The 24795-nt window shown below is 43.0% G+C and overlaps 1 protein-coding gene across 2 annotated transcripts; it reads left to right on the top strand.

The window, feature by feature from the left end:
- On the top strand, positions 1-24331 carry PCBD2 (pterin-4 alpha-carbinolamine dehydratase 2). Of its 2 annotated transcripts, XM_065848980.2 has the most exons (4): positions 73-406; positions 2783-2914; positions 20677-20757; positions 22208-24331. In XM_065848980.2, the coding sequence occupies exons 1-4, from the start codon at positions 212-214 to the stop codon at positions 22301-22303; spliced, it is 504 nt and encodes a 167-aa protein (XP_065705052.2). In that variant the 5' UTR covers positions 73-211; the 3' UTR covers positions 22304-24331. The 2 variants fall into 2 exon arrangements, with proteins under 2 accessions (XP_071670851.1, XP_065705052.2); XM_071814750.1 differs by lacking the exon at positions 2783-2914 and having other exon boundaries at positions 1-406.
- Positions 24332-24795: the final 464 nt, after the last annotated feature.

The raw sequence follows: 24795 nt of genomic DNA, 5'->3' as shown, positions 1-24795 counted from the left end.
GCTCTGAAAAGTGCCTCTTGCAGTGCAGCCCCGTGGAAAGGACAATGAAACGTCGCTCGGGGTTAAACACGGACCCTCTCGGGAGCGCCGGGACTGCAGCCCGAGGCGGCTCCGCTATCCCGTTCTCCTCCGCGCTCGGTGTCGTTCCTGGCCGGTGGCTCCGTTACCGGTACCGCTGCTGTTGCGGGGCCGGGGTGAAGCAGCTCGCTCCATGTCTCCCCGCTCGGTTCCGTTTTGCAGCCGCGGTTCCCGTCGGGGAATCCGGGCGGCGGCTCCTCCCGCTGCCGGAGCGGCGGAGGCGGGGCCGGGGCCGAGCGCGGCGATGCCGGGTGGCGGGGCCGGGCTGCGGCGGGCGCTGCTGGGAGCGCGGCGGGCGGCGGGCGCGGCGGCCCGGGGAGCCGCCATGGTGAGGGGCCCGGCGGGGCAGGGGGGCGGCCGGGGCCCTATCGGGGCGGGCGGTGGCGGAGCCGGGTCCTGCGGGCCCGGCCGGAGCGGAGCGGAGGGGCCGCCCACGGCCACGCGTACTCGGCGCGCAGCCTCCGGCCCCGCTCCCCGCCCGGTGGCTGGTGGGAGTGTGTGCATGGAGCTGATCGCTAATGGCCCTCACCCGTCAAACCGGCAATATTTAACACTAATTTCTTAATGTCCTTTTTCCCCCCTGAACTTCTTCTAAATGAAGGTTATCGATGACCGAGGTTAAGCTCCACGATGGTTACATGTCACCCGTGTGTTGTGGGTCAGGTCATATTCTGTGCTAGGTCAATATTGGTATGTCGGTGCCCACACTGCACGTTTCTGCTTTTCTGGGGGGCCCCGTGTTCTGGTACTGTGGGTGCGTGACTGTGAACATGCAAGTGGCATCTCCCACCTCGCTGTTTACAAGCAAGTTCGTGCTGCTTTCTGCTGCATTTCTGAATATATTGTGAATGCGTTGGAGGGACTAACGCGGGTAACTTATTCCTAATCAAAATGCTGTAATTGGCGCACTCTGGGGCTTGCATCAAACTCACTCTCTGTATTTCTATTAAAAACTACTCAGTTTAACTTGAAGGCACAGCACTGCCTGTGTGTCTCGGGAAGGTGACTGTAACGTCCCTAAAACCAACAGAGATCATCTCTGCTGCCGGCTGGGGACTGAACTTGGTGCTGCCTCCTGGTTGCAGTCCTGGAGGACTTTGCTATCTCAAAAAAAGAACGCCTGCATGATCTTTTGTAAATTAGCCTACTCATTTAATCTCTTGCCAGATAAAAATAAATTTTAGGACAGCCATTAGCTTTGGCATTTTTTGTATGTGCTTGGAAAAAGAATAGTGTAAGAAATTCATGCCTGCAACTGCACTTATAGCAACAACAAATGTGATATTTGTATTCTCACAAGTCAAAAGCTGTGTTTGAAGCGTAAAGAGCCTAAATTAGTTCATTTTGCGATCTTTAATCCCATCTCTTGGGCCAGGTGTATACTGCTGAACCCAAGCGGTGGCAGTGATGCCGTCACATGGATTTACGCTGTTTCGGGGTTTTTGTCCCTCGTTGTTGGTGAAAATGTTGCTCCTCGGCTGTCTGCACCTCCAAGCCTTGCTGAGGTCGCACTAATTGCGTTAATTCCTGCTCTGCTCGGGCTCGCAGCCCCATCTGGTGGCACTGGGGCTCCGGCCGGTCTCTGCAGCGGAGCTCCGGCGCTGCCAAAGTCAAAGTCAGCCCCTGAGCTGCCGTGGTGCGCACAGACCCCCGCGCCCCAGGGGCGCTCTGGGGCAAAATCGCTCAGCCCTTTTCTGGAGGTTCTCACAAACCTGTGCTGGCTGCTGATTTAACGGCTACAGCAGCTTCAGTTCTGTTCTGCTGGGGACAGAAGTTCATCCCGTTTAAAGCATGGCGTTCATAATGCGAATTTGAGACCCACCTGTTAGAATGTATCGTCCAAGTAATCTCTCATGCCCTTAGTCTCTGCTCTTTTTTTCTTTCTTTTTTTTTTTTTTATATCCAAGCCCCTCTGAACACCCCACAGAACTTTCCTCTGTCTCTGGCCTCATGTGCAGTTCAGACAGGGATTCAGATATTTAGGCAGATGGTGTAATTTGTCACGTCTGTGTTCCCGGTGGCTTAAGAAGGGCTAATTTGCTTAAAACAGGACATATTTAAAGATAGGTGCTTTGCAGAATCTAGTGCTTGTAGAAGTAATTTGTAGCGTATCGTAGTTGTGTCTTTATTGTATTTTTTTTTCTTTTCTTTGTGAGTTAAAAAGCTCTTTATTGCTTGCAGAACTCCACAGTGTGTGCTATCTTTAAATCCGCTCCAGCTCCCTTAGGAATAGCAACATGCAAGTTGTGGAGAATACAATTTCCTATTTTGCTTCTGTCTTTTTAGATATTCCCCTGATATCCCTTTTAACCTTGTAATTGTATATTTAGCATATAATGTAAATAATCCTTTATTTATATGACAGAATGGAATATTTGAAAATTAATTCAGTTGTTACAGCATTTGGATGATTGAGGTGAACGAGGGTACAGGTGCGCTGGTGTCCATGTTCATTCCCATGAAGGAGCTTGATGCTCTTTGTTGGCTTTGTACAAAAGCATTTACTGGACTTAATTGACCAAACAGAAATGGTCTTTCTTGGCTGCTTTGAGTTAAGCTGGTGTGTGAAATTATAGACAGTAAGAAACGGTGCAGTGAATTTTCTACAATACATAACCACAATTTCATCGTGTGGTTTTCTTATTGTTGGACAAAAGAGAACCTCAGCCTCACTCCTGTCATGTTGTTGTTTTTCCCTCAATAGTCTTCGCAGTCTCACTGGTTGACAGCAGAGGAGAGGAACCAAGTTTTACTTGATCTCAAAGCTTCTGGCTGGTCTGAGTTAGGTGAAAGAGACGCCATCTACAAAGAGTTCAATTTCAAAAATTTTAATCAGGTAATTATTTTTATATACCACTTTGAATATAAAGGAAATGTAATTGCTTTGATTTCCATATGATCGTGGTGGGAAAGTATTTATATTCAGAAATTTGAGAGCATCCTTGTGGGGCCAAACTATCTTGGGTTTGCCGTGACAGATCGCTCTCCGATTCTGATCTCATTAGGTGGAGTAAATTAATTCTGTTTTGTAGTTGTTAAGTAGATTTTTTTCTAATATTACAATTTCTTGATTATAATATTAGGGTCAGTACTATGGGATTAGACAAATATTATTTGATCCTGGTATTTTTTTCATTACTAGCACTCATAAATCAATGCTAGAAATATGTAACTGATGGAGAGTGGTGTTCATTTTTGACTGGAAAAACTTGAGAAAAAATGGGTTAAGAACAGAAAGTTTTGGGAAATAAGGTGGAGAAAATATGATACATTTTGCCTTCTCAGCAGGAAGGCAGAACTCTAGTATATTGCGGAACGAATCATAGTAGCTGATCTCGCAGTGTCTTCAGCACGGCAGGCTGGAGTTAGACCACGTTGGCTTTTCATTTGAAGTCAGAATCCTGAGCCGTGTCCCAAACTCACAGTAACACGTCTTGGACATCAGTGACAAACTTACCTTAGAAATCCCGAGTTTATCCTGAGATTTGCGGTCGGCTACATTCCCCTCAAAAATCGCCTCCTGAGGAGTCATGACACTGCTTAGAAAAAAGTCACGTTCCAAGAGCAGGCGTTTCCCTTCTGTTCTATTTCTGAAGGGGGTGAGCGCTGTCTGGGTAGGAGGGGAAACCCCAGGTTCTGTTCGGGCGATGGCTCCTGCTGAGCTGTTTTTTCCCGCTGTGAGGGGGACGGGGTGAGCTCCACAAGCTTTGTTGGTGTGCAGGGGGACCTGGAGCTTTGCTCTTCTCATTTACATGGCTGTGCCTCAACCCTGATCAAGATTTTTTTTTTGAAATCACAGTGAGCTAAATAAACAGTAACTTGTAAGGCTGGCTCTTTATTTTTCCCCCATTTCATGCAGTAGCTATTATGGCAAGGAAAACCTGGGCAGTAGAGAGAAGGTGGGTGAGGTGCTGGCCCCTCTGAGCTGGGGGAAAGCAGAAGAGAAAACTTCAGACAACTCCAGCTCATGAGCAGGATGGTGCTGGCCCAGGGAGCACATCCAGAGCCCCGAGTACCTCTTTTCCTGGATTGCCCTTCAAACCTGAACGTTAATACAGAACAAATCAAACCATATCAGATAATTCAGAGGGGAAGGAAGGAGGGAAGCCCGTGAGAGGGAGCTCACATGAAACCTTGGTGAGATGTGCAGACAGCTCTGAGCTGGAGCAACCAGGAGAGACCGGCACATTTGACACCGATGAGGTGGAAGTAACCCTTGGAAGAGTTGAGATTTTCAGCCTTTGTTCTTTGAATACTCATGAAACTGCATCTCTGCGGGGGCATGGTCAGAGTCTCTGTTGCTTCAGCACAACTAGAAATGACTTTTTGTCCCAAAGTTAATAAAAAGTGGTTTTGTACACTGTAGATAAATCAATTTCATCAGAGGGACTTCTGTGTGCCAACAGGCAGGTCAAGAGACAAACCAGTGTGCCCCATCAGCAGATATTTAGAAAACCCATTGCTATCGCAAAAAAATTACGAAGTTGTGGGGTTTTGACTGTGCGTGTTTGTCTTACAACACAGGTAGATATCCATATGTCTTCTTCATTTGAAGATCAATGAAGCACATACCAGTATAGGAAACTGAGTATGTTTAATATGTCCATTAGTAAATGATGTAGTATACATTTATACTTCTGGTACATGGCATCTTAGACAGGGTACTCAAAAAAATTGCCATTTGAATTGTTTGGGAGATATTGGTACAGGCTCTTTCATTCTAGCCTGCCCTTCATGGATGTCGGGGAAGGCAGAAACGAGAGCAGAGGCTGGAAATTGGCTTCAAAACTGAACATTCTGTGCCCAGCCAGGAGAACGAGCTGGGCAGGTGGGTCCCCTGTTTGGATCAAGGTTTATGTGCAAATATCTGAAGGCAGAATTTCACCTGCTGATTTGTAGGAGCTGCTGCAGTGTCCCCATTTTGCAGAGGACAGAACCTGTTCCTGTTATCAGAGTCCCGGGAAAGGGCTCAGTGTGCAGATCCAGAGGGGATGCTCAGAGCTGGTATTAGGGAGCAAGTATTTGCCTTTCAATAAGTTGATGCTGAAAGTAAATTGGAATTATGGATGTATGCTTATTGATGCATATGTTTATAATAACTACTAATAAATATTGTGCTTATTACCACCTGGGGAACAAATGACAAAAGCGGAACTATATCTGCATGGCACTTCAGGAGAATTTACTCCTGCAATGAAAAAAATCAAACTCGCAGATACAACTTATTTCATTTCACTCAATAAATACTCTGTTTTCTTTATTTAAAGTGTGCGTATTTAGTGAAAGTCACGGGACTGAGAATTATAACTTCCTCACTGATCTTCCTGCTGCCCTTTTACAGATGGTGTAAAATCAGGTGTGTATAAAATAGAAAAAAAAAGGAAAGAGTAGTTGAGCTGACATGAAAGGTATTTCAGATTTATGTTTTGCAGATGATATTGGTATGATTAATGTATTCATTGCTTTTTTTTTATTGCTTCTCGCAGATAATGTTCATGATGCATGGAAAATTCTGTGGCTTTAAAATCTCTGCCAGGTTTACAAAGTCTGTGTATGTCAACAGATGTTAAGAATATAAACACAACTTTTATTATAAAGTCCTGCAAATGTGTAGACATGAGTTTGGTTTATGTATATTATTTTCAGCATGAGAATGAAATGAAACTTCTGTGAAACAAGAATTATTTAGATTCCTGAAGCTTTCAGGCCGAGCTTAGCTCGGGTAAAAGCCATCAGTGACGGGCTGCCTCGGTTAAGGCTGACGAGCTAATGACACCGCTGGCTTAGGGAATTAGTTTGGAACCCAGAACTTGAAAACACTGGTGCTGTTGGTTAGTCAGAAGATACATTTTCATGCAAATGGGCTTTTTGGGTACAATTCTCTAAAAGAAGCTGGAAACCAGCCTGGGGCCCAGCTGGAAGCCCTTTTGTTGTGGTGAGTGCCCACCACACACTGGTCCTGGACTGGGTGCTGGTCTACGTTCCTGTTGCCTTCAGCGTGAGATGGGTGGCGGGTGTTCTGAGCCTTGTATGAAATATAAATACATAGAGAGTGAGAGGAAAAATGCAAATGTAACTTAACTGTGGAGGAGAGCACTTTGGAAGAGCTGCGCTGATCGCACTGAGGCATCCATTCCTCCTTACGCCTTGCAGTTGCTGCGGGTTATTGCCACTGTTGAACAGCAGGTGGGCAGCAAGGAGTTAAAATCAGAGTCTTTTACCTCCAGGACCATGGCTCTGGTGCACTGACTCAAGGACCCACATGATGCACATGCTTGGCAGAAAGCTCTGACCACGAGCAAGGTCTTGGCGAGCACGTGTGCTCAGAGCAGCCATGGCAAGTCGCGAGCCCTGCCACACATCCAGGGGCTGGTGAGTCTCTGTGAACCTCACAGCCACGTCAGGGAGCTTATTCAGGGCCTTTTTCCCTGGCTTCAGGGAAGAGAAGAGCAGCTAGTGATGCTTTTGCACCACTGTGTAGCACCAAGAAGACACGCTCTAGTCCATTCGTGTCTTTGTGCTGCTAAAAACGTTTCTCTTCCAGCTGTGGAGCAAGCCCTCTGCTTCCAGTCTGCCCAAGCAAAGTTCAGAATCCCGATAGAAAGTTAATTTATGCTTTCAGACCATGCTGGTAACTTCTCCCAATTATTGTTCTGCACACTCAGAAAAGAAACTGCAGAAACGTTGGGAATGATGTTAAAATCTGGTCATCGAGGGAGGGAAGGGTTGTTGAGGACCTTGATATTCTCAACTGTATCTCAGGAATTTCCTGGGATTTTCTCAGCAGTTCAGTACATCTTGAGAGGACTGATCCTGCAAAGACCTGCCTTAAAAATCAGGGTTTCCCTGGGTTCATCCTGAGCCCAATCCCCGCGGGGCAGGCGGCTGCCAAGGGCTCCAGGGGATGGTGCTGAGCACTCAGTTTGGGTCCTTTGCCCAGCTGCTCGTTTTTGCCAAATTTGCAGGAACATCTTAACTCCGAGACTTCAATGTCTCTTGTCAGAGTTGGTTGGATTTGATCAGAGGGTTTAAGGGGCAACTGCCTGTGTGATTGCATTTCCTTCAGTAATCACGCCAAGGCAGAAAATGCAGTTAGGAAATTACAAAGGTGGGCACATTTGCTGATGGTCAGGTTCAACGTTTACAGCTGCTTTCTTTTATAGGGTAAGTTTTTAATTAAGGTTGGTTTCTTAAAAAAAAAAACCAAAGAAACAAAGTCATGTAGGAAGTCTCCATAAGACCTCTAACGTCATTTTGTAAAATGACAGGAAATCAAATGCTCTAAGAGATTTAAAATAGCTTTTAAAAATATCTTCTGTTTTGGGGCTACGGGACCAGGCACAAGATGAGCCTGAGTGGAGGGGACAGTAAGGAGATGCCTTGGAGGACGGCACTTCATGAGAGCAGAAGCACATGTGTTTTGTTGGAATTGTTGCTTTTTGAGAACTTATTTAAAGATATGGAAAAAATCTGGAACTGTTAAATAAATTATTATTCTCACTTTGCATTTCCTTTCTAGATTTTCTAGCTCCGTTGCTTGAAATACAGAAAAACAAAACAGAACAAAACAAAACAAAACAAAAACCCAGACAGAGCATGTTACAGTAGACGCCTTTTTTTCCCCGTCCTCATGGAAATGCCAATTATTTTCCCTCAGATGTAGGGAGACATACTCAGGTTTGTCCCTTTAAATTGATAATCCTTATTGTAATATCACAATTACACATCTGAAGGAATTTTGTAGAATAGGCAATGAATACTCTTTACTTATTTTGATACTGGTACTTGGGGCCAGTCCCTGTAACGTCCTCTGTGTCAACGCTCCCTTTTCCTACTCCCAGCATGTTGCTTTGTCTTCTGGATTGATCAAAGATTGGAAAATTTGTTTTTATGTACATAGGCAATGTATTTCATTGCTGCTTTATGTACTTAATTTTTTGGCTGTTTGGCTGAAATCTGTCCACGCCTTTTGCGTATTGAAAACATAATATCCTTTAACCTACAGTCTGCAGAGTTAAAATGAATTTCATGTTAAATATTCGGTTGTGGATCACATCTCCAGCTTTTTATATGCCACAGTGGTCTTGTGGGTTTTTTCTTCTCCATTGTCTGATAGTGAGGTCATTTTCAGTCCTCTGAGAAATTTTATTCCCAGCCAGATGCAGGCCATATATTAAAAGTAGCACCTGTGGCTAATATCACAGCAGCTTACCATAAATTTACATGGTAACTAGGATTATATCTGTCAAGACTGTTAAAAAATGTCTAGATTTAATTTGATTTCCAGTATTGAAGGAGCTCTCCAACATTTTGCTTCATAACTATATTTTAAAAGTTAAAATCACTCCATTGTTAAGTTTTATAGCACTCCCAGTGCCCATTAAGTTGATTTGTTAAATGGGGGTCAGAATAAAGCAAGTTGGCTACAGGAGGATCGGAAACCAACCCATTTGTGACAAATTTAGTCCTCACGTGTGAATCTTCTCAGAGCCGGGGACTGATTGGATTCAGGTGCAGCTTATGTCGGTTGTGTTTAACCTCAAAGCCTGAGCAGCTTCAGCCCCTGACTGTCACTTGTGCTAATCAAAAGACAAACCTGTTTTCATTTGTTTGGGGAGGAATGGCTATTTTTATTGTAGCATTTTAAATTTGGGTATTTTTAATTTTTGCTGGTTTGAATGTAGTATCAGTGTGCTTGCTCCCTCTGCTAGTGTTTTTGTTAGATTGCCTGTTGAATGAAATGTTGGGTTTTTTGTCTGCCCAGGTAGGTGCTGGTTTTCATATAGTTTTTCCTAAACTGCTTCATTTTCTGTTATCCTTTGAATCCTCTCCCATATGCTGTGATTTGTGCACCTGCAAAGTTATGAAAGTATTTCTTTTGGTAGTTATGTTGTTCACTAACTTCCCTGAGTTTATGAATACAATAACCGATTTCCAATAAATCAGAATTATTTATGGGTGGATTTGCAGAGTTGAGAAAAATCTTTGTATCTGAAAATAATGAATTTCTGGCGTATCTTCCTGTTGACGTTTTCCTTTATTAGAAACTGATAGTGAAGTTTTTGGGACTGGCAGAGGTTAACCTGCTGGCTGAAACGAAGCCAATGAACTGACTCAAGTGTGCACAGTAAAATACATATGATTCCTGGATGGTCCAGCCTTCTTGTGATTCAGTAAATAACGCTCTCGCCTCGGACTCGGCAGGTTGAGGTGCAGCTGTGGGACATGGACATGGTCCCCCTGCCCGTGCCACTGCCTGGCCTGCCCATGGAAGGCAGGGAGCTCCAGGCTGGTGGAACACGAGCGGGTGTTCTGGGGAAATGGTTTGTTTGAAAGCTTCAGAGTCTCCTTCCCAGGCCTTAGAGAAGATGCTGCTGGTGGGACATGGTGTGTCCAGTGATGCTCCCAGTTACCTGTCAGTGAGCGGTTAGCTACAAGTGGGAAGTTCTACAGAGCTTGGAAGTCTGTACTGCTGGAAATAAGGAACTGGGTTGCATCTAGGCAGAAATTAAATCCTTGGTGCTGGGAAATACTGGATTTATTTTCTTCTCATGATCAGCATGGGTACAAAACCACATGTAAAGTCAGCCAGTGCTCCAGAGTATTTTCAGACCAATGTTTTGCACTTGGCAATGTTTCTGTTTCAGATAGCCTTAGTGCATCAGCAGCTTCTTGTGTCTTTTAAAGTCCTTCACAATTAGTCTTTCCTTATATATCTGGGAACTCTTGTTTTGTCCTTCAGTCCCTTCATTAAAACTTCAGAGTTTAATGCATATGAGAAATTAATGTCTGATAAAAGTCAGGCAGGTGATGAGTGGTGATTGCTCCTCTTCTCCTTGTCGGATATCTCATCTCCTCTTTGGCCAGGGTCTGTGTGTACGGGTCGCACTGCCCTTGTGTCACATCTGCTTGGGGCAAGTTACAGTACTAGTGTCACCGTTATAACGTCATCCTGGCAGTACCACCAGTATCAGGCTGCCAGGATTGTATAAAATGTCATTATATTAGTCATATTTAAATAAAATTAATCATGTTGAAGTTAAAGATTCAGAGTAGGAATGTCCTTCATCTCTTTCATCATGCAGGGTGGCCCATCATAGGTGTTGGAGGAGTTGCATCCATTTAATTTTTCTTGTGACTTAGCTGTCATTAGGGATGCTCATTTTCTTGATGAGCTAAGTCATATTTCACCCTAGAATAAACCATTACTTTATTGGTTAAAGTCATTTGGGGCAGTGGCATTCCTAGTGACTGAGTTTGCCCCACTGAGGAGACCTGCTGTATCTCCATTTAAACAGGCCACTGCTTAAATCTGCCCAGCTGACCTTTGGGCTGCTCTCCGGTTGGCTCTAATACAAATGCTTTCCTTAAAAGATGGATTTATTATCACTCATGTAAAAATTATTACAGCATTTGCCTTGTGCTTGTCTCATACATTGATCTGAAAGTGCAAAAGAAATTATTTGTCAAAATTCCTTTCGGATTTCACAAGCTGTCTTGTACATTTGGAGTGGAAGAAATGTTTCTCCTTTTTTTTTTCAGCTGCACAGATTGATTGCCCGCTCTGTTTGAATTGAATAGAACAAACGCTATATCAGCCATGTGTGCAGGGCTGCGGTACATTTGTACCAAAGAACTGCAAATGTGAGCAGGTCAACTTGATTTTAAAGTTCAGACTCTTTCCTTGTTAAACCACCTTTGGAAAATGTCACAATTTTGAATGCAGTTGGACGCCTTCATTTGGGAAAATGCAAGTGTGACTGATGCTGCCTTTGCTGAAGAAGATGGTCACTCAGAATGCTTTTTTACTTTTTCAGTTAAGGAAACCTGGTGTCTTGCTACTCCCTATGCATTAGAATTTATTTTTATGGGAATGCTGGAAAGATACTGATGAAATGCAAACAGCACATCTCTCTGTCCTGGTTGTTTAACCTTTTGCATCCTCTTGCTTTTGGAATAACGCCTGACTGTGTTTTCAAACCATTAATTGCCTTTTACGCCAGCAGCTCTCACTTTCTCCTACTCCCATGAAGGAGGGAGAAGCTTTGGAATATTATCCTCTGCAATTGTAATTAAAAATGGACGCTGGTTGGCAGAATCAACTAAAATAAATCTGCAACGCCCCTATTTAAAAATTAACCATTACTCACCAAAAAAGCACATCAAACCCGCTTAGCGGACATCCGTTAATCCCGCGGTGAGCCGTTTCGGGCTTTAATGCACACTGTTTTACACGTTAAGGGGTTTGAAGTCGCGGGCCGGCACTGACCTTTCACATCTGCTCCTCTCGCAGTCGGAATCTCCGCTCGCCGCTCCCCGTCAGGCCGGATTAGCGTGATGAAGTGCAGCGCTTCTGCTGGCTGCAATTTCGGGGTTTTGATCAGAATTATTTCTTTCACAAACAATCACGGTTGGCTAAAACGTTACATCTGCTCTGAAAAGCCACTGGCAGGCCCGCAGTTTATTGAGGTGACGTGAGTGTAATTTTTTTTTTTTCTTTTATTCCTCTTTATTCCCACAAACCTGCTTTGTATGGGGAGCACTTCCCATCTTCCTCTTCCCCTTCTCTTCTTTTAATTTTGTTGGACTGAGATAACAAGTTGCTTTGGACAAACATAAAGCCGACTGTGATACCTTGGAGGGATTTGGCGGGGACCTCCGTGCTGAGTCAGCGCCTCACTGCTGGGCTTACCTAGTGCTAAGGGTGCTGTGTAGGAAAAGGTGGTTTTATTCCTAAGATCAAACAGGAATGTCCTGATTTCATGATTTAGTATGATTTTCTTCATGCTGTGATAACAGTAGGCAGTTAAAGTTATGTCTGTGTACGACCAAGGTGTCCATGGTTGGGAGAATCTTTATTCCATGAGACAGTAGGTGGGTGGTTGTAGCAAGCAAAACCACTGTTGGCTGGACAAGCCCAGGATGTTGTGTTTCTGCATCATCTTGTAATGCCCAATCTAATGAAAAAACAGAGGTGTACAAAGAGTTTCCGTTCATGGTGTGCTTCTATGAACTTGGAAAAGAATTTGGTGTTTGCTAGAGGACTGAGAATTAGTATTTGTCTCCCCTTATGAGCCCATCTCTCTGTTCCCAGGTGTACCGATGTACTAATGGTGTGGATTACCCAGAGGAACCCTTGTATCTTAGTGAAAAAAATCAACCAGCCAAAAAAACTAATGGGACCTCTCGATATATTATACATTGAATGTACTCTACCACCTTGGGCATGTACGTGGAGCACATGGAGGGGTCTGAAGACAGCTGAAAATGTCAAATATAGCTTGTCTATCTAAATTGTTGGCACTGAAATGAGCCTGGTTCTTAATAATGTGACTTAAGGCAGTTGCATTCCTCCATTTCTACATGACCTGCTCCACTCATTCTTCCAGATACCAGGGACAGGAGATGAAGCACAGGTCTGGGTGGCCTACAGGTCACGGAGGGGAGCAGTGGGCATGGCAAACCAGGCAAGGTACCAAACCGCTCTGAGACCAAAGGATGCTGCAAAGAGGAAGATGCTTGCTTTCTCCTGCTCTTTCTTCAAAGGATCTGTCACTTTTAGAGTTGAAATGTCTGTCTGCAAAATAATGTTTGAATTTTATAGTGCAATATAAATGAAAAGCCAAACATGAAGACCCATTCTGACAATACAGCAGGATGCTTTCAGCATCCCTGGCTGGATCTGCAGTAAATGTTCCTCAGTTTGCTTTGTTTCATAGCATTAGGTCTTTTTTAGCTTCTGGCTTGGCCAAGAGGGTGATCAGAAGACCTCTTGAGAATTCCTCACACCTCCATCGTGATTTCTTTGTCACATATTGGAAATCTTGACCCTGTCTTAAAAAAAAAAAAAAAAAACAAAAAACCAAAAGCAAACCAAAACAAAAAAGCTGACAGTGTGACAGTGTAGTGGGTAATGGGGATAGTGGAAGATGGAATGGTCAAGGGACCAGGAACTTCTTAATCCATCAGAAAGCAGTGCCTTTCTTATCACTCTTTGATGTTTTCCTAGGATCATAAATGGCAGAGATTTAGAGGGTTGTCAAAGGCAGGATATGATTCCCCTTGGATACTCAGCAGAGAAAATTTTGGATATTAAACTGGTAGTACATGTAATCTTGGCCAGAAGACCAAGGAGAATTTTGTCTGAGCATTCCCTATGTTATCTACAGCATGCATGGCATGTGAACGTCATATTCACGTCTACAGAATGAAACAATTCCTTCATGTGTGTTTAAAAAGAAACAGAGGTAAACCAGTAATATTTTGTCCTGATTTCACCAGATCTGTTCCATCCAAAACATGGTACAATGGGATAATGAATGTCTCTGTTCTTCTGCACCGTACCTGAGCTCTTTAACAAAGTCAGAGGATTTGAGCACCTTTTTTGAAGTGGGGCAATCACATAAATGAATTTTTATTTAGGCCATTTTGTCATGGCTAAGGCTGGCTCATTGCCCGAGTGGCAGCATCCTTGTGCAGCACAAAGGACGTCGGAGGGCAGCGCCCTGGCAGAGGGTGCCTGAACTCACAGGGCTGGAGCTGGAGACCATCCGCACCTTGTTATGGGTTTATTTGTGTGGTGGTTTGTGTGATGGCTTTATTACAGTACAGCCAGGGCTTTCATCTGCCGGGCCAAACATTTGCTTTAACAAGTGAAGTTATCGTTGTTCTTTCAGTTGTGCAGCCAAGAGAGTTTATTATTTAAAGTGACTGATTGCTTTAGCAGGTGCTTGGTTAATGGGAGCTTCGCTGTATTATTTAACGTTTTTAGGTAGAGTGCAAAAAACTCATTTTAAAAAGTAATGTTTCTTGAAATAGCCATTTTATTTGGTGTAAACCTCCTAAGTGCAACCTTTATATTCCATTTTTGAGCACAAAGCATACAAAATTGGCTTGGGAGGTGGAGAGTCACATTTAGCTGACTATGTGGCTGGAGGACTTATTCTGTGTTCTAGTTCAGTCCTGAAACCAGGGATTATTTTCCTTCTTTCTCTCTAAATTCTAATTTAGAGTTCTGTATTTTTGAATAAATAATATTTATGAGGCTGTGTTTACCTAGAGTGCTAAGGAACTGGAACTGGGGGGAAAAATGGCATTTATTTTGAATATTTCTGTGAAGTGATATATCACAGATGTAATGGGACCTTGTTCCAGGTTTGGTTGGGATTTAGGATGTCTACTGATTTTGCAATAGTCTTTATGGGCAACTGTAATTATTTATATCTACCTATAAGCAAATGAATGTGTTTTGTAATATGGTTGTATTGAGCCAGCAGAGTCCAGGCTTGAAACTTTTATCACTCACAGAAAAAGGTTTTTATGCCGTTTTACGACATCTCCATGTTATCTCACTTCTACTCCATGAAGTCTGTAAATCTTTTTGGTGCAATAGGTGATTAATTTTGGCGTGAAGTCTGTTCATTGAATCACCGAGAATATTATCTGCCTTCTGTTCATGAAATCCAGGTGCAATCACTTATTGTAATAAAAAAGAGAATAGGAAAAAGGATCCTCAGCAGTGAGGCTGCTGGGAAAGTCAGGATGTGATGAGGAAGATGGTAACAGATGTAACATTTTGTGTTATCAGCAGTAAGAGAAAAATATATCTAAAGTCAGCAGTTATGAAAATCCTGATATTAACAGACTGAGAAAAGCTAAAGTTGAGGTTTGTTGTGCAGATCGTGTGTATGTCACACACTTGGTGAGGAGCACGAGGGGAAGAGGAAAGGCGAGCGAGGAGAAGGCTGTAAGAGCAGGTCCCTGCTCTCTGCCTTCCTTGGTCCCTTTGCTGGTGTTGATCCCATGTCCCTCAGCCTCAAATGAAAATTTGTATTTGTTTTTCTAGACCAGTTGAGTCTCAGATGGGGCAAATGACTCTTGCACCTGCTTTGTGACAAACTGATGTCATCACTTAGGTCACTGCTGAGCTTGGGAGATGAAGCCCTTGACTCAAACCTCTTTTGGAGAAGCTGTGTCTCGAGCAGCATCAGGACGGTGTCGTGTCTAGTGCTGCGCCTGGTCTGGATCCTGCCCAGCGAGTGTAAAATTCCAAGTGGTTTGGGCTTTTCCTGGGACAGAATTCCTGAAATTGCCTTCTGTCATCTCCTGCAGCTCTTGACATTGTACCGGTACCTGTGTGAGAAACGTCCCCGTTGAGGAAAGGCTGTGCCTCCCAGCCCTGCTCCTCTTTGCCTCCATTTATTCTTCATGTTCTTCAAATTGGTAAATCATATGACAATAAACAGAAATACCCTCAATGAAGAGAGAAGGGGAAACTGTTGTTTATCTGGTCAGGTGGTTTAGATTAGCGGTGATGCTGGTCTGTATTATGTTACTTTAAATCATAGTGTCCCAACAGGACATAAATTATGAAGATTGTTACAGTATGTTTCATCCAATGTAAGATCAACAAATTGGAATAATTTTTTTTTATAGGAAAATCAGTGCTTTGGCAAGGTTATTGTTGAAGAATTTAATTTAACTTGAGCTTTACTTGCATTATTTCTTAATATATAAAAACTATTTGCATAATGTATGAAGTATAAACATTTTTAGAATCAAAGGCAAGAATGCCTTTTCCAAGATTACATAGAGTGGCAAACTACTTAGAATAGATCAGTGTTTGTGCTTTTGCTGTCAAAAATGTTTGATATAGAGCTGGCGAGCTAGTTTCTTCACCGACATAATTGTAAACAAGTCTTGGGAGACAGAAACAGCGTTCTTTGCAGAACATGGTGTAAAGGTCTTCACAGATCTAACATGGAGGGCAGTGTTTACAGCTGTAGTATGAATATAAAAAGGTAACTTTTTTAGAGAGCAAAGCAGCATTTCAGTACTGTATAAATGATGTGTGCAGATAAGTATGGGGGATGTGAGTAGTTGGTGCTGGATGTTAAAAGGATATTGTAAACACAGAAAAGCATAGGCAATTACATTTGAAATTGTAGTTGTGGGGGAATTTTCTAGTTTCACGTTTTGTTATGTAGACAGAAATGGCAGTATGTCTGCAGTATTCCTCTCCCATCCCTTCCCTTTATTGGTGTTGTTCAGAATTGGGAGTATGGCTTTCCCCAGTCCTGAGCGATGCCTGGGGAGTGGGGAGGTTGGCTTGGGCTATTACAATATCTGCCTGTGATGTGTGGGATGTTGCTCACCTTCAGAGCCTTCTGGCTGCTCGTGTCTGGGTGGGGAGGGAGGAGGGAAACGTGGGCACAATGCCAGAGCTGGCGTGGCCATCGCTTCCACTCTCACCGGAGAGATGGGGACGAGAATAATCTGAATGTAGCTCTATTTTGGGACATGATTTAGTTGCATTCTCAAGGACTGTCCGGCTGTTCTTGGAATGGTATTAAAAAGGCGAAGACCAGTGGGAAGGTGTTCCCCTGGTTTATGTCATGGTTGAATACAGACAGGGCCCAGGAAAAAGAAGAAAAAATGAAAATATCTAATGCCACATGGATGTGGCATCCCTGGGGATGGTTCAGGCAGGCAGATGAGCCCATCAGGGAAGAATCCCACAATGGGCATGTGGTTTTGAGAATGAATACCTGTCCTCCCATGCTGCCATGACTTTCCTAAGTACCAGTTGGATTCCTCTTTTTTTTGTGTGTTTTAACCATCTTGTTATTTTCAGATGTAGAGTGTAGCCTTGTGGGATAATTTTTGCATATTTGTAAGGTAAAAGTCTTTCTTAATGAAGTAAAGAGAGTTAAAATAAAAGAAACCCTGCATTTTTCTTGAGAGCACAACAGAAAATGTCATGAGATTCAGTCAAACTCTTGTGACTAGCTAAACATGACTTAAAACCTCATTAATGTCAAGCTATTTTTCCTTTTATCTGCTGACCCATAGCTCACTGTTAGGTAGTAATGTCAGCTGGATATGTGAAAGCTTCTGCAGTTTGGAAGTGAACCTTAAGGATTTGAGTTCATTGTTGTTACACGTGTCGAACTCCTCCAGAGAACACGTGCTGTATACTGGGTAGTTTTCACTGGGGCGAATGGAAAGCAAATGTGTGAGGTGTCGTCATCATTGCCTTGTATGATAATGTCGCTATAACTTGTTTTATTTATTCATTTCCCACTGATAAATGATACAGATGCAGGCTGGGTGGGTGGGGAAGGGAAGACAGGTAGCCCTCACATGCCAGAAGGTCGAGGTTAATGCTACCTCCAGTGTAATAATGACAGATGGGAGGCAGAAACCTTAATGTACTTGTGATTAGCATATGGTTTCCTTGGCTGAGCGTCCGAAGGATTTAAGAAGCCTGGGTATGCTCTTCCTAGCGTACGCATTTTAGAACAAATAAATAAAAAGTGTGTATTGTTATATTGTTGAGCCTTTCAGCTGTTTTTCTTGAATATCTCCACTTTCGAGTCAAGTACTGTCAGCTGCTTTGTTCTGGAGATGCTCTGGGATAATCCATCACTGGGGACTTGCGGGCGGTGATATATTAGCACGACATATCGACCTGTGTTGCTTTGATGTGTAACTCATCAAGATAATGTTGGCAAGCGTTGTACAAAAGCAGCATGTTTTAAAAGTATTAAGATGAATTGATTCCTTGCTTAAGAAGTGTGAAAGGAAGAATAATAGCAGATTAGCTCCGGGATGCCGTGGTTCTCCCAGAGCTGTGCAGCCGCGTGCGGCGCAGAGGGACAGATGGAATTTCATCTTTTCCTCCCACTTCTGACAGCAAAGTGTCTGGCCCTGGTTTTCCCATTCTCAGGCAACAGAAGTCACATTAAGTTTTATTTTGTGATGGCATATTTTGTCACTTTCAAAAGAAGTTGGGCCAGTCCCAAAACACTATGCAATAGCTGAATATTTTAAAGTGTGTGGGGTTGTGTTTGATTGGGTTTTTTTGTTTGTTTTGGGTTTGTTTGTTTGTGGTTTTTTGTTTTTGTTTTTTTTACTTCATTAGGTTAACTTGTTCTTCCAATTGTAGCTCCAATTTGTATCTCATAGAGGCATACTATGGCTGGTGGTATTAAAATAACATTTTAGAAGTAATGTTATTACTGAAACACCAGGTTTTAGTTCCTTTAGGTCCTTCTTTCATGATCTTAAAAGACATGAAGGGAAGAGACATACTGGTACACCCAAGGCATCTCATCTGTGCAGGATTCCTTCACTTGCTGCTATTTCTAATGATGTTTGTGGCTTATTGAACGGGCTCTCTGTCTGCTCTCACTTGGGAGACATGATGAACTTATTTAGAGAAATCTGTGTGTCTGGATGTTATTTTAGCCCAAAATGTCCTAAAAGGGTTAAACTGAAAGTGTCTGCCTAATGTGCCTGTTACTGAAATGTCAGAATACTTGATAATATTTAATACACCAGAGTCTCTTAAAACACTTCTTTATGCCTTCTAGAAAATGCACAAATCCTTTCTTCCTCTTCTCTTTTATTTTTTTCAGGGAAAAATCTGAATAAGTTCGTGGTAGCGGCTGAGGGCTGCAGATCTCTGTTACTAATATAACAAAAGTCAAGATTGTATTGGGTCTCGCTGTGGGGAATGAAGTACTTGCCCCACTTTCATCAAGAAATGTGTGATGGTCTGATAAACTCTGCCCACCAATGCAGTCTTGACAATGATCTTGCACTGCAGACTGCTTAATAATTTTCATTATTTTTAATTAAAGTTGAAGAAGTGCAGACTCCTGCTCAAATTAAGGTTGGTTGTGTTGCCGGAATGTGGTAATTACTTTAATTGATCACAAGATAGTTTCCTTGATCACCAATTAGACCAAATTACCGATCAAGTTTCAAGACGTGAAGAAATGTCCAAACTGATTTTATGTAATAGTGTTTTCATATCTAATCAAACCTAAATATATTTTCCTTCCAGAGCCAATTGTATTTTCCCAAAGAAAGGTTATGGCTCTACAAATATAAAGGTGATTCATAAACAATAGCATTCCAATTCGTTTAATTAGCAAAGGAAGTATTTAAGACCTTAATGGAGATTGTACAATGTGTAATATAACCTGCATATATATGTAAGTGGGTGAGTTCCTCAGATGGGCAGACAGACACTGGTAGAGTGCACATGAACTTGGTAGGGATTTCACAGATTCAATCTGTTTTTCCCCTGCTGTCTGGTTGCACAGAGGCAATGTAGTTGCAGATGCAAGTTTTAAACTTTTGGGGACATTTCTATGTAGACTGCTGTGTTGGAAATACATTCCTATTAAGCCCGTGAACACTCTAAAAACATTGAGTATCGTTCAGCACTATTAATGCAGAAGTTTTGCAAATCATTGCTAACATCTAATGCACAACTTGGAGCTTTCTGCTTCAAACATGCTGCTGAAACATTTGCAAATTTTTAAAATTAATTGTTCACTTGAAGTAAAACTAAACCAAGTGAGACCTTCAAGGGAAGTTAGGTTTTCCCGAATTTCGGAATGCTCCTGGGTCAAAGAAAAAAGCTTTTTAATTGCTGACAGTTTGGTGATTTCCAAATGACAAACCTCATTGGAATGATTTCCCCTGATTATAACGTTTGCATTCATTTGACTGGCAAAGCAACTAACAAAGTCATACTTCATCCAGGCACTGATTCTTTTTTTTTTCTTAAAGTTTTTTGTAATTTGTGAGAGGAAAAAAGACTGAAACTATTATCAACCATTATATGTTATTCATTGACCACATGTTTGTTTGAAACTGCCATCACTTGCTGGAATGCAGGCTATATACATTCTCTTCCATAAATTAGCACTAAAAAAAATACCTAAATCAGGTAGGGTTTTGTTGAGGTTGTTGTATTATAATATGAACCAGACTATAATGTGGATGTTACTTTTGCTTTGCATGTTAATTTGGGTCCTGAACCCCAACGGATGGTGTTCAGTATGAACAAAACCCGCTGACTTAGGAGCGTCCTGCTCACACACTGAGGCCCTTTGGGCCCCGCTGCGTAATTGTGTTCTTGATTTACATGGACATTCTAATTTGCTTTATAATGTAGTGATTTGCTTCTAAATATTTTGGCAAGGTCCTGCTATTATTTTCTTCTTGAGCTTGTGATAAAACCTGCATCTTGAGGGAGCATGCTGTGCATAATACAGGAATGGAGGATTGGAAAACCAATTTTAACTCATTTTAAGGGAAAATATTTTCTCATAAATCAGAGGGGCAAACTCCCCTGCCACCTTTCTTACTGCAGTAAAAAAAAATAGCAAAATAGCTACGTGAAAGGATGCGTTTCTGGAAGTGGTATCAGTAATGCTGTGACTTGATGCTTAATTGGAAGTGGCACATTTTGAAGATGCAGTAAGGGACGAGGGGTTTGGATGTTTAAAAATCACTGTTGGATACCAAAGGTAAAATCATTGCTCTCATGCTCTGAATCCTGGAGTAAGTAACATCGAGCAGAGTGATTTACTGGGGTCTGAAGGGGACGATTTCAGCAGCCTCAGGAAATGCATCGGTATCATGAGAAGGTGAAATGCTCCTTGAACGTGCACAAGGCTGGGGTGCAGCAACCTGGAGCATCTCCAGGAGTTTTTTAGATTTTTGGGGTGAATCATGCAGGTCCGCTGCCAGTCCTGGCAGGTGGAGGAGTATTTTCCTCTTTGCTCTTTCTCTCCTTAGGCTTTTGGATTTATGACACGTGTTGCTCTACAAGCAGAGAAGATGAATCACCACCCGGAATGGTTTAATGTCTACAGCAAGGTAAGGTGTTCACCAGCCCTAGTTACAGGCATAGCAAGTTAAGGAGATGAAACCACTGGCTTTTTTTTTTTTTTTTTTATTAGTTTATATGCAAGGAGGAGGTAGGGGAATGGTAAGAGGTTGTGTGTCTTTGTAAAGATATATCTCAATATGTCTTTAAAATCCCAAATTTGTAGTGGTGATATGTATGGCCTCAGAAATCAAACTCTTGGGACCTGTCTTTTACCACTCTGGCTGAGATCTAAAAGTAAAGTAGAAACCTTTAAACTCTTATTTAGGCAACCTGGATAAATTACTGTTTTGAAACTACCCACCAACCCTCATTCCTTTCTGTGCAACAGGTCAGGAGCCCAGCGGTGCAGGGTAGCAGACTGTCGATGTATAGGTACCTAAATGGGAGCCTGGCAGTCTCAATTTAAGGTTGACTTTTTAAAAATTGTAGTCTTCTATGTCTCAACATAGCAGCTTATAAAATTTCTTTATAATATTACCTGATGGTGGTCTCGTATTTACAAGGCTTATAAGGTATACTGCAACCCTCGAATGAAAGTGCTGTGTGAAGGGGGAAATGATTGCTCTCCCTTTATTTTTATTTTCTAATACTTCTCATTGCATTGTAGCGAGTTGTTTCTTTTAGAATTTAGCAAATATGTGGCAATCTCACGAAAAATATACCAAAAGGACATGTGGATAAGCAGCCTGTGGCTGGGAACCACCACCCCCAGAGCAGAACATTCCCCCTAACAGAGGCATCCCAGCACAGGTTACTCCTCATCAGCCCTACAGGTCACCCTCTTTAAGGGGACATTAAATGATCAGCAGACAAAGTCCTTATCACCTACTCTTTATTATTTTCTTGGCTTTCCAGCATATTCAGAATTATTATTACCCCTCTCTCCCCAAAATCTCAGTCAAAAGCGAAACAGAGTAACACCCAACATGTCATCTGGCTTAGTCTAAACAAACCCGCGCAGGCAGCTGCGTCATAGCAAAATGCACCAGTCCGTTTGTTTTTCTTTTTGAAATTAATCTGCAACAAGCTCAGCGATTTTTTTTTATTTTTTTTTTTCCACCTTCAGGGTGCTGGTTTTTAACAAAACACATGGGCCCCTGACTTGGCTGTTGGCAGCTTGTTCACTGGCCCAGGTTCTTCATGAAACCAATCCGTGGAATTTAAATGTAAAGACTGAGTTATTTAATCAGACACCTCTTCTTGGATGAAGCCCAGGAATGCAAAGGCTGTTTTATTCTGCGAAGGGACTCACTTTGGTCAGACTTCAGGCTCTGTTAAGCCTCCTCACCTCCAATGTCTCCTGGTTTACGTGAGCAGTGAACATCACGTAAAACCAGTTCACTACAGAGACACACAGCATTCCCAATGAACTGCTGCTCAGCCTGCATGGCAGAGATCAAAATGGCTTTGTAACCCCTTTCCTTTCCTTTGTAACAGGTTCAGATCACGCTGATTTCCCATGACTGCGGTGGACTGACCAAGAGAGATGTGAAGCTGGCTCAGTTTATTGACAAAGCTGCTGCCTCAGTGTAGCTGAGATGTAAAATGCTTTAATACAGTGTCCACCAGTATTTTTTATTTAAATGGTGTCCTTTATACCTTGTAACCTTTATTTCACAAAACCCATGATACAAGATATTTTGTAGAAAGAGTATCTTAGCCTTTTAGTCTGAGACCCCTCTGAATGCTTGTCCTCTGCCATTACTGACTCTGCCTAAAATATTTAGCAGCTAAACCAGTAACAAATCAATTTCAAACATTCCTTTTCTAGAAAGCAAAATAAGCTGGACTGGAAGGAGTAGCCCACCCGCATGTGTCGGTGTTCCCCAAGCCCACAGCAGCTGAGGCTGGTGGCAGCTGTCACGTGAGCCTGCCCTGCGCCCTGCCATGTCCCTCCTATAGATCTGTATGTCTTATCGCTGCAGACAGCACCAGAGCAGCCAGACCGGGTCAGTCCCCTCTGGCGTGGTCCCTCCATCTCTACCAGTGACCAGTGGCAAGTGCAAGGCATGCTGGTAAGAGCAGCACAAGCAGCTGATGATCACCGAATCACAGAATGGTTTGGGTTGGAAGGGACCTTCAAAGCTCATCCAGTCCCATGCCTGCCATGAGCAGGGACATCTTCACCAGCTCAGGTTGCTCAGAGCCCCGTCCAGCCTGGCCTGGGATGTCTCCAGGGATGGTTCATCCACCACCTCTCTGGGCAACCTGGGCCAGGCTCTCACCACCCTCAGTAAACAATTTCTTAAGTCGTGTTTCCTCGGAGTTTGCAGCTCAACCAGCAGTTACAGCTCTTCATTTTGGTGTTTCTCTTGTGCTTGTCCAACAGCTCCTGCACTTCAGATGGGGAACAGCCATATCCAGCAAAAGTCTTGCCATGTGCTTGAGAATCATTCCCCGTCTGAGGTGCTGGACTGGATCCTGCAGTTCCTGCAAACTTCAGCTCTAGTCCAGCAAATCCGAAAGAATCCCAGTGAGCTCCTGACGCTCACATCATTAAATGAAGCATCCGCTTAAGGGCTTGGCTGGGTCAGGTCAGTGCTCAGCACCTTGCAGGATTATTTGTGTTGTAACGCTCCCCTATCTGCCAGATTGTTGGGGAGCAGCTTGGCTGAGCGCCTGGAGCACTGATGGGAGCTGCCGACAGTGGAGGAAGTGGCATTCGCAGGATTCTTGCTAAGCTGGGCTCAACTGAAGCTATGCTCACCCCCCCTTTTTTTTTTTTTTCAGTAGCTACAATTAGTCATTGCAAGCATTGTTCCAAGAGCTGCAGATCCCACTGATGAGGTTAAAAACAATTTCTTTGGTGGTTTCAAGGTCTTTGTTTTTATGCTGTGATCCTCACCGAGACAGATTTCCACTGCCGGCATGGAGACTGCATCCTGCTTAAGGCTTGCAATCCCACTGCCGAGTGTCCCCAGCGTGCACCATCATGCCCTGCAAGCAGCTCTGGGTGCGGAGCTCCCAGGAGATTGACACCTCTGAAATGCCTGAGTGCATTGCTCGAATGACACCGCGGCGGCACAGCTACTGAGAAGGGAGATACACGAGTGCCAAAATCTGTATCGGGTGTATATGCGAGGTGTGTGGTCTCTCAGATATTTGGTATACAAAATGCCACTAGCTGCCATGCAAGGATTCATGTGGATAAAATAGGAAAGGTATTTTTTGTTAATCCTTAGCAAGTGCGCTGTCATGTGCTAATTGATCACGGGAAGCAAGGTGTAAGATGTTGCGGTTTATTGTCAGCAACCCTACTTGGGATATCAAGTTAATGCCTAAAAAGACCCAAACTCAGACTACGTGCGCAAATGTTCTTTGCTCACAAGTGCCTTTCCCCAGCAAAGCGGCAGATTTCCCCGATATGGCTTGAAAATGGTCACTGTTGTGAGGAATGAATAAAACTAAAACAAACAAGCAGGCTGTGATGTCTCCTGTTACTGGTGGGGAAATGAAATGAGCCTCACCCAGAGTTTTGACAGCATCTCTGATGAACTGTGAAAACTGTGTTAGAAATTGATATATAATGCAATCACTTTTAATAAAACCAATAAAATCAAATTCCTCCTTTGTAATTTGTTTCTTTGTTATTATACATATGTGACAAAGCTGTTTAGTTTTAAGATAAATTTAAGATAAATAATATTTAGTTACTGGGAGGTCTTTGGTTTAGAGTATTGATATTTATTTACATACTCTGAGGAAAAAAAAATCCCCACAGACTAATGTAGCTCAGAGAGCTGCACTGTCCAGCTATGGCATGGAGCTGTGCAGCCGTGGTACTTTGAGGATCCTGAATGGCAAAGAGGCAAAAATAAGGGGAATAAAGGGGAAGGTGGCTTGGAAACACTCACGGTTTCTAGGTCAGTGCTTGTTTAGCCATAATTTCTTGTTAACTTTTGGGTCATCCCCCAGACCTGGGAGTGTTTTGTGAGCGTTGCTGTGCATAATAAAACTAGTGAATAAACAGCTTCTGCTTTCTTTTCCAGTGAGTGCTGACTGCAGAGCAGCCTGAGACATGGAAT

The sequence above is a fragment of the Patagioenas fasciata genome, chromosome 14 (genome assembly GCF_037038585.1).
Source record: "Patagioenas fasciata isolate bPatFas1 chromosome 14, bPatFas1.hap1, whole genome shotgun sequence".
Lineage (NCBI taxonomy): Eukaryota > Metazoa > Chordata > Aves > Columbiformes > Columbidae > Patagioenas > Patagioenas fasciata.
Note: the sequence above shows the minus strand (reverse complement) of the source record. Positions and strands in the feature narration are given on the sequence as shown.